Source organism: Haliotis rubra, unplaced genomic scaffold, assembly GCF_003918875.1.
Source record: "Haliotis rubra isolate DU_JTF1 unplaced genomic scaffold, ASM391887v1 Scf802, whole genome shotgun sequence".
NCBI lineage: Eukaryota > Metazoa > Mollusca > Gastropoda > Lepetellida > Haliotidae > Haliotis > Haliotis rubra.
In genome coordinates this window covers 276,336-287,233 of record NW_025767527.1, presented here as the reverse complement: position 1 = coordinate 287,233, position 10,898 = coordinate 276,336, and the positions used below count along the sequence as shown (strand labels likewise).

Genomic DNA, 10,898 nt, shown 5'->3' with positions numbered 1-10,898 from the left:
GTGAGTTTAATTTTACGCCGTTTTAGCAATATTCCAGCAATATCACGGCAGGGGACACCAGAAATGGGTCATGTGGGGAGTCGAACCCGGATCTGCGGCGTGAGGAACGAAAGCTTTAACCACTGAGCTACCCCACCGCCCCTGGCAGGACTTGAACAGTAGCCAACAGACAACACTGTCAACCCACAAAACCCACTTTCTGGGCCTATTCATGCAAAACATGTACCTGCACAAATACCCGCTGTTTTCATGTGGTGCTTGCCTTTCTGTACTCTTACTTTCAGGCTTTGCATTTAGTCGCTGCCGAGCGGTGGTGCTCGCAACCATGACTCTTATCAGATTGGTACAAATGAATACATTTTATTCATGGATTCCATACCCACAATGTGTTAGTGTCTTTCGTGTGCGCTTCTTCTGAGGAGGAGTAAAGATAGGACATCTACTTCGCACATCGTAACTAAAAGCTAAGGCGAGCTATGTCTTGTTATGTAAAGTAAGATACATCTAACACACATACACCTTCATGTGGGGGCGTAAACACAATGGTGATGTCTCTGCATGAGATAAAGCAGGAATATGCCATACTCTAAACTAAGCGACCTTGGCAGGCTGTTCATTCAATTGGGTAAAACTGGTTATTTGGTTCAAAATTAAATTTTGGAAAATACTTATTTTCTTCAAGTCAACCTGTTTTGATATTTGCAGTGCACGGCTGCATTCAATGCAATAGCTTGAGCATATACTACCCGTTTATTCGAAATAAAGGGACATTTCTTCAAGGCCATAAAAGTACTTGTTTATTAATATATTCCCATAAACTGGGATTCATTTACTTCCGTTTTTGAAATTTGTAAAAACAGTTGCTGCAGGCAGGTGCGAATATTGGCTTCAGATCAGGTGTAGATAAACCCCTTGCTTTAGCCAATCCTGGGAATGGCAGCGACGGTTCCATCGTCCTGTACATATATCCTGACTCTGTTCCAACAGGTGGCTTCCGTCACAGATGAGCCCGCAGGCATAGCAAATACCTGGCAACACAAACAAGCTATAATATTAAGCAGGCTCCCATCAAACCCATTTCTATAATTACGGTATACGTGAAATTTACATGGAGTATATTTAAAGGAAATGTTGACACAAAAAATGATTTTGCTTGTAAGTTTTCAAAGCAGTGCAAATGGTATTTACCTACCTAGTAGTTTTATAGTAAAAACTACAAATATTACAATGCACCAATAAGCATTAAATAGATTCATACTATTTAAGAAATACACTTCGCTTTACCACCATGTATAGTGTAATAAAACACCCTTTTGCCCTGGTAGGGCGAAGTGTATTTCTTTTCTAAGATGCCAAACGTAATACTTTCTAAAGATAATTACGATTAATTTAAGGCAGAAAACAAACGACGGTGTCGGTGACCTAATTTAAGAATCCTCGCACAGGGCTAACTGGCGCGCTGTTCTATTGATGTGTCTGCCCCCTACGTTAAGACGAACGTTACCAGAAAAAAACAAATGATAACAGTTTGATGACGGTTTACGTTCGGATTAAATATCTTCTCTGAATTATTTTCATTACATCTGTCATTAACGTAAACCATATGTAGCAATATGAACGTTGCATTTCTACTACCAGCCTTAGTTTAGATCAGTACATCCAGAGGAAGTTGAGTAGTCAAGCGACATTCCACAATTGCATTGTGGGAATGTAAACATTTCAAGCGACATTCCACAATTGCATTGTGGGAATGTAAACATTACGAACGTTACCGTGTCGATGAAAAACTTGTGAGTCGAAATGACACATTTTAACCGTCGTAAAACATAAACGTAATGTTTCCACCAGTGATGTTAGCTGCGTGAAGCAACAGCAAACCAAGAAACTGGATGCAACGGTGTAGTTTACTGTAGGAGGCCGTACGAGGCGATGACAACTGACATGCATCGTGACGTCGCTTACATTGTGACGTAATGTAAAATGGTTCGATTACGAGGGGGCACACTAGAATGGTGCAGTGACGGGATAACGTCATTCAATTGTTACGTCATCAAAAAACTATACCTTTATTGTCTGATAATGTATATTTTTTTCGATTGTTCTAACTGCTAGGCATCTTAGAATCACATATACCCAGATGTTCTAATTCCTTAATAATCATAATATCGCGGCTGAGCCACCCTGAATCATGACGTCCATTAGAGTCCGTTACACTAATAGAAGCGGCCGTAAGTCCATGTTAAAGAAGGGAGCTACCATCGCCTGAGAGCTACGGTACGTTGCTCAGTGGAACCTGGGTGCCGTTCCACTAACCGATCTTATCTAAGATCAATCTTAGCAAGTTACGCCAATTTTACAATCGTCTGAGCTAAAAGTTACACCCGTTCCACTAACCGATCTTAGGCCGATCGTAGCCGGTCCCGATCTTACGACCCGATCCAAGCTTAGATCGAGACTCTTTCGTGCGAGAGATAGAGCAATGCGAGGCACTAGTTATCTCCCTTTGCATAGTCTAGCAAATGATGGAAGTAGTTTACGAACCAACTGAGTGAGTGAGTGAGTTTATATTTACGCCGCACTCAGCAATAGTCCAGCTATATGGCGGCGGTCTGTAAATAATCTAGCTAAGATGCATAGCGTTCACTAACATGAGCGTTCATGTTAGTGAACGCTATGTATCTTATCTATAAATAATCGAGTCTGGACCAGACAATACAGTTATCAACAGCATGAGCATCGATCTGCGCATTTGGGAACCGATGACATGTGTCAACCAAGTCAGCGAGCCTGACCACCCGATCCCGTTAGTGGCGTCTTACGACAAGCATGGGTTATTGAAGTTCAATATTCTAACCCGGGCCTTCATGGGTATTTTTCCAACCAAGTGTAAACGTGGAGGAAAAACCTAGAGCAAAATGTTAGGGTAGTGAGCACCTTGGTTTCAGGTGCAAGTGCGTGTGAACGCTGGGTATCGATCAGGCATAATATAATAATAACAAATGCATATTTATAGTGCGCCTATTCCACATCCAGGGGCATGCTCAAAGCGCTATGTACAGATAATTTACACGAGAGTATTTACAGCCGAGATTAAAAGTAATATACTGAGAACAGGTTTTAAGTCTGAATTTTAAAATTGTCAATTGTGTCAGAGCTTTTAATATGTGCCTGAACCTTGTCAATCAGAATAAACAAGCCGTGAGGAGGCTATAACGTATGTAGAATCTGTCAGTGGTCTTGAATAACACGCGGCCTGCCTTTAGAATCCCCCCACCAAATATGCGCAGTGAAATCAAACATATTTGTATCTTTTTTGCTTCAGAACATTGTTCACTTTACGGCTGTCCCTATTCTTAACCATGACGTTGCAATATTGTTGTACAAATGTGTTACACCGACTCGCTCGGTTGTGTTCCCATGACGACAGTGGTCAGACTGGCCTGACATTTGTTAGGCTTCAGTGCAGTGTTTGTTTACATCACAGAAATATACAAATTCATTTCATGGGGGATTTTAGGGGACGCTCGCGGTGAAATGCTCGGTCTTATTTTTCACATAGAATAGGAAAGCCACCATTTTGGTTTCTCTACGATTGATTTTAGCTATCCTAAGTTGGTCATGAGCAACTTAGACTTTGAATCTTAACTTTACTATTGACCTAGGTAAGATTGGTTAGTGGAACGGTAAGCCAATCGTAACGTCACACTAAGATTGGGATTTTAGGGGTTTACGATTGGCATAGGGCTAAGAGCGGTTAGTGGAACGGCACCCTGGCCCTTATTGACGAGGCAGAGGCCATTTTGTTTTTCCATAAACTAGCGCTTTATATCTATTGCGCTGAGACAAGGCAGGCTACCAGTTCAGTTGGCACAAATTTCGACATATAAAGAAGTAACCATGATAGTGAGTTTGGTTTTACGCCGCTTTTAGCAATATACCAGCAATGCCAAGGCGACGGACACCAGAAATGATACCCATGTGTGGAATCGAACCAGGGTCTTCGGCGTGACGAGCGAACGCTTTAACCATTAGGTTACCCCAGCTCCCTCAAAACGTCTGGTGACCAGGTTCGCTGACTTGGTTGACACGTTGTCGTATCCCAGTTGCGATGATCAATTCTCTTGCTATTGATCACTGGATTGTCTGGTCCAGACTTGATTATTTACAGACCGCCGTATATATTGCTGAATATTGCTGAGTGCGGCGTTAAGCAGCATACAAGCAATCTGCAGACCACACAAACACAAGGAATACGTGTACCTTTAGGTTGGGGTTGTCTTGTAGTATAGCATCTCTGGCATCAACCGCAAGCTGGAAGAAATACCGGTTAACTTAGAATGTTTATGCTCAAATACATTGTGTTCATAAAACACAGTGTTTTATGTCAAGAAAAAGCAAAGGCTTACAACGTCCACAGGCCCATACGACATACAGAGCGCACAGAGCATACAGACACATACAAACAGTCTGTAATTCTGGGTTCCTCGCTGGTTGTAATCTAAATATGTATATGAAAAATTAATCAATTCTTTACAAATCGTACCCATAGCGTTTCATCATTCGGGGATAATTATATACAACTATGTACTTCCCTCCCTTAAAGTTAAGCTGGGGTGTGTTGTTCTTTCCAGCCTATATCAGGGCGTTGTGTTGCGTGAAAGCGTGGAATGGTTGATTGATGATCGACTGATGTTCACGGGAAGGTATGGGTCAACAATGTGGTGTTTTAGCTATATTGTTCGTTTGGTCCCAGTGTGACCCTTTGCCACAACGTTCATATTACATGTAAACATATCATCGTCTCCCAATTGCCTAGACCGATACTCATGATGTTGATCACTGTCCGGCCCAGACCGCCGCCATATAGCTGGAATATTGCGGAGTGAAACAACAAGCAAACAAAATCATATTAAATGTTCATAATGTGTGCAGTTTCACATCAGAGGATATATATGAAACCAAAATGACTAAAGTCATGTTCCCGAGTCCCCATATGAATGCGAGAAGTACATTTCTCAGTTTTCAAAGATGAAGACTGAACAATATAGGTGTTTCGGGTGTTAATGTTTAACCGTGTCGTGTTTACATTTCAAACACAACACTGTTTATAAACTAGACGACATGCGTTTAGTTAGATCGCCTACATCTGTTTAATAACTCTGTGTTTAACTTTTATTAACTTTTATACTTGCATTGTAAGAGAGTACTAAAACATATAATTCGGCCTCACTGGGATTATATTTTTTTCCAGGATTTTCACCCGACGAAGCAGGCCTGGACAAGGCTGCACAGAAAGCGTCCAAGGAACATTTCCCAAGTCTGCATGTGAACACCATGTTATTCAGTGATTGAGAAATTAGACTTTCTATTTTCTGATAGACTTATTAGTGTTATATTGATTGTTGAGTATTATGTATATCAATACTTCTAGCTATTTATTTGTTACAGTTTCAGCTGTTCACATCAGGATTGTGGCCTCTGGATTGAGTTTTGGTGGACTGTTTACTGATCAGTAACTCATTTAGAGAGTGCAGTTTGCTCACATCGTGTCAATTTCAGTGGACTGAGGAAAAGGACTTTGTGAGTCCCTCATCATGTAGTGTTTTTGTAGTTCTGGCTATTCAGAATGTGTAGCATATAACAGTTTACAGTCATTGTGAATAGAGGAGGCTGTGTTCCACAGATATGTCATAGTGTTGGTAATATATATGTATTAAGTAAGACGAAAAAAACATGATGCTTAGAATCGCTAGATACTTATATTATATCTACCTAGTGCTATCAGCCTTAACATATTAGACAGTATGCATAACTTCACCATTACAAACCTTTGCTTTTAACAGGAGTTTTTTTGACAGCAATATGGGTAAAACTTGTCCAAGAAGGTCTACTAGCGCGCTCTCACACTTACACAGGTACCTTGTCAGTTATTCTGTGGTTGTGTTTAATCGCAGAGCGACACTAGCGATAATGTAAACGGGCTTTTGCGTTTAAAAAAGGTGAGGCATTTATTAAACAGAGTTAAGTGATTAAGTTGTAAACTACAGCACCGTTCAGAAACAAAACCATTGTTTAGTTGGTAAACACTTGTTTATAACATAAACAACTGTTAGATAATAAACACATAACGGTGTTTAAAAACGTAGGACAAATAAGCGTTGGATTTGCGTTTAATATATAAACAGTCATTTTTACAGTGTACTTTTACGTTAGTGAAAGTACTACACCCAGACCACGAACCTATATTCTTTCCTCGTCGGACGTGTTAACACTAGTGGTGTAACGATTCATCGATACGCATGGATGCATCGATCCATGGGCCGCCGATACAGTGAATCGATACAAAGTTTTACATTGTCGTATATCCCGATACGATACTTCAAAAGGGCCATGATACATCGATTTTTAACTTTGAATATTGCCGAATCGCGATATCTGTCAAGAAAAAAACCCTTACTTTTGTTTGATGATTAAAATATATGCTTACTTATTTTCCCTTCATAAGTAAATGTTTTCTCCGAAATCCTTGCGTCAAGAACTGTGTCAGACATATCGCTTGCATGTTATTATCATTCACAAAGTCCGTGTATAAACTTCATTATCTCGTGTCCGAATGAACATTGAAAAACGCTGGCGGAATACTTTAAACGGTCTACTCCCATTTGTGAGACTCCCAGTTATGAGACAGTGGAGTAGGTAATTAACAATGAAAACACACCATACTCCCCTGTCTGATAGAATGGATTCACCCTAGCTAATTACTGATTTGCTATGTAACTGAATCTTGTGGAGGTAACTTAATGAAACTTTATAAGATAAATTGATTAACATACTCAGGTAAATGTCTTTAATAATTAAACACTTTGTGTAGGTAACTTCGTGATCAAAGAGAAATTAATTTACCTACTCAGATTTACTCCGTCTCCGAAACTACAAGCTATAGTTTAAGAAATAATTTTGAAATAACACTGAAATTTACAGTCGAAATGCCCCTTATGCGTTGAAACCCTTTCTACCCGACACAATAAATTTATGGAATGCCCTACCAAATTCCAAAGAGTCATTCAGTCTCAAAGAATATTAAAACCTAATTACAAAAAAAACGAAAACAAGATTTATATTGATCTTAATTATGGCTCTTGTTTTTGTCAAAACGTTCATTGCTGCCTCAGGCTGTATAACAGACATTTAATAGACAGTGCATGTTGCTCTTGTGGATATCAACTACCCGTTATAACCTGGATAATTTTTTGAACGGAAACAAAGAATTTACTCCATGTTTAAACTAGTGGTGGTCCGATTAATTGAAATAATCGAAGATTGGTCGCAATGACTAAACGACCAAGCAATCGATCATGTTTTCTCATAATCGAACACAAACAATTTTGGCACACTTGTTTGCATTAACAACATTTTTCACAAGGTTGGTTTTGTCTGTTACATTTCATAAGTACTACAAGCTCGTTCCTTGTCATGATTGAAATTATCTTAAAGATTCCAGGAAATTTATGTTCCTAACATACTAGTCCTCCTTTAAAGATGCGAAATTTGTAAATGCATTTTGTGCAATTTGCAAAAAAAACACCGAAGTACATGTTTTTTCTATATTTGTTGTGCATTAACAAACATAACCAGGAGAGTTTGATAAATCACGCTAACCAATTTTTTTTTCGATGATTGATCGGTTGTAATAAACCAACGATCATCAATTGTGAGATTTTAACCAATTCCCAACACTAGTGTAAACCAGAAAATAGTTGAATCCGTCCACGATTATATCATCAAGACACAACCTTCAAATTTTCACAGGGAAATACTGAAATTAACTCAACCTTCTCGTGATTGATTTATATTCCTACAATAGATTGTTAGACACACACAACTGAAAGTCTCTAATTATGACTACTTAGAGAATAGTTGTATTTGATGTAATCTGTATATATTTATATGTACTTAAAAATATATTTATGCAATAGTCAATATCGATGACATCACATCCTTCATTTCAATTTATATTTTATGTTGCATGGGAGCGGTGTTAACATAAGCAGTAATACTTCACCAATCCCAATTCATTTTCATAAATAATAATAAAATATGTTTAAACCAAAATGACTTTCAAACTTCATAATAGTCAATAAAAATGTGTTATCATAATTACATATTCTTCTGAATAAATAAAATATTCAATGAACTATGCCTCCTGTGGGTACTGGGCTGGGCTGATCCCACTTTCATGGTAGGGATGTGGAAACACCACCTATGTGCACTGAACCATTAATTAATGTTTCTCACAACTGGGAGTTCTCACCAATGGGAGGACACCCTTTAAACTGGTTTTGCTTTGATCTTAAGGTGTTTTATAGTTGGTGTGAGAATTAGGGATTTTAGTATCGTGATACGTATCGTATCGCCACCCTTATATCGGGATTCGTATCGTATCACCGCTTCAGTGAACAATACTTTGGCAATATATCGCCGTGACTAAAATTTTAGCATCGTGATGTATCCTATCACAGGTTGTATGCCAATACCAGCACTAATTAACACGCACCTATGACCCTAATCGCCAGTGTGCAATAAGGTAACGTGTACATATGATGTAAGACTTATAACACTTCAACGCATATGAGGAAGCGATGAGCACATCGTGAAGGTGATTATCCTACCTTGCGAAGAAGCTCTGGCCATTCCTTCTTCCCTGGTCCTGCTGCAAGTTCATGGTCTTCATTCATTGTCAATACTGGGAAAATGTGCTCTCAAACGATGAACAGAGAGATGTATATAACATCCGCAGTACGATATAGGGCTGATCTATGCGTGTCCTATTTGCAAACCAAGAATGCGCGTTGTAAAATGCGGTAGGGATTGACAATCGCAAACAAACGAGGGAAGGAGTGTTATTCAGGCGTGTTGATGTAACCTGTTAGCCCACAGTAGAGAGGTGTATACCTCTCTTCGTTTCTGAATTAACTACTGTGTTGCATGCATAATCTATGTAGAGTAATACTTGCAATAGCATTCACGGTTTTGTATGCATTCTGCACGTTTTATGAAGAACGACGTTGGGCACGGGTAATTGTTAATACGAATAAAAAGACTTCGTGTAGTTCAAAGCTGAAATTCCTTTTCAAGTTAACTACAGGCTCTACACCACTGAAGACAGGGAATACACCATTGAATACAATTGGGTATTTGTGTTTTTCCTGCACATCGCTTGCAACAACATGAATACGTTTTACCCGCATTTAGCAATATTCAAGCAAAATTCCGAGGACACCAGAAATGGGCTTCACACATTGTAAGCATGTGGGGAATTGAACCCGGGATTTCGGCTTGGCGAGCGAACGCTTGAACCACTAGGCTACGCAAACGTCACAGATGAGGATTTGAAAGTTTGCGGATGGTTGTATGTTCTGGGTGAGTGAGTGAGGTTGGTTTTACGCCTGTCACGCCGAGGGCCCGGGTTCGATTTCCCACAAGGGTGCAATGTGTGAATCCCATTTCTGGTGTCCCCTGCCGTGATATTGATGGAATATTGCTAAAAGCTGCGTGAAACCAAACTCACCCATTCAATACATTTTGATTCTCACGTAGAAAGGTGTGGTATCGGTTCTAGCATATCAGTGTAAACATTTGCCCATTCATGTTAAGAGTGACTGGATGTGTTTTACCCGCTTTCAGCAATATGCCAGCAATATCATCTCACACCAGAAATGGGTTTACATTTTGTACCCATGTAGGCAATCCAACTACCTGTGGTGTGCCAAGTCGTCACGATATGGTTGAAATATTGCCGATGTGACGTTAAATATTAACTCACTCACTCACTGTGGTGTGCCAAGCGAACGTTTCAACCACTATGGTCCATATCAGAAAGGAACATGAGAATTTGTATTTATTATTGGGTATTTATATAGCGCACATTCCCAGGCACTTGTGCATGCTCCAGGCGCTGATATTTTTCCCTCGATCATTGGATGTCAGTTTCAGCGACACATCTTATTATCAGTCTCAACTCCCTGGGGATCATACAACTTTTGCTGCCACTAGGCGCACCGAGTTATTGCGGCTTTCCGATCCTTACGAGGTATCCATTCGCAGCTGGGTGGAGTGGGACACATAGTCACAGCACTTTGTCCAAGTTTACTGCACGTTGCTGTACCCGCAACTTGGTGTTTGCACGTATTCATGTGGCCACCATCTGGTCATATAGCAACGGATGTGTGGGTTCTTTTAAGTGCACAGGGTTGTGTACTGTACACTAGGGGTTGTGACAACACTGACAGAGTCTGCACACAAAGTTGACTCAAAGGTCTTTACACCCGGTCACAGGTGGGCTCGATCCCGCTAATGCATGCTCGCTGGATCACTAGCCTGGCGCCCTAGACAGCTCGCCCAACACAGAATGTCTCTGTTAGATTCGTGAAGATCCGGGTTAGAACTGGTCTTCAGCCATGCTTCAACCCATGCTTGTCGCAAGGGGCGACTAACAGGATCGGGTGGTCAGGCTCGCTGACGTGGTTGACACATGTCATCGTATCCCAATTGCGGAGATCGATGCTCATGCTATTGATCACTCGAACCAACCAACCAACCTCTATCACCCTTACTTTAGGGATAAACCATCCAGGATTTGAGGTTTACAAACTGGGTTAAACCAGTCATCACAATCATGATATTCACCAACAAACGTTCACAATCAGAACGAATCTTGGGACCGCCTCCGTGGTGTAGTGGTTCGTCTGCCCGGTGGGCTGAAGGTCGCGGGTTCGATCCCCGACCGCGTCATACCAAAAGACGTTAAAATAAGGTACTTGTTGGTCCCTGTCTGGCGCTCGGCATAAATGGTTACAACAAGGACTGGTCGGCTCGGAGTCAGTATAATGTGTCTGAGT

General features: G+C 40.4%; 1 protein-coding gene across 1 annotated transcript; it reads right to left on the bottom strand.

The window, feature by feature from the left end:
* Nucleotides 1-344: 344 nt before the first annotated feature.
* LOC124261648 (subtilisin-chymotrypsin inhibitor-2B-like) lies at nt 345-8,908 on the bottom strand. Its single transcript, XM_046695990.1, has 3 exons — nt 8,670-8,908; nt 4,261-4,311; nt 345-1,028 (listed from the first exon to the last, which is right to left on the bottom strand). The coding sequence occupies exons 1-3, from the start codon at nt 8,733-8,735 to the stop codon at nt 918-920; spliced, it is 228 nt and encodes a 75-aa protein (XP_046551946.1). The 5' UTR covers nt 8,736-8,908; the 3' UTR covers nt 345-917.
* Between the last annotated feature and the right edge of the window lie 1,990 nt (nt 8,909-10,898).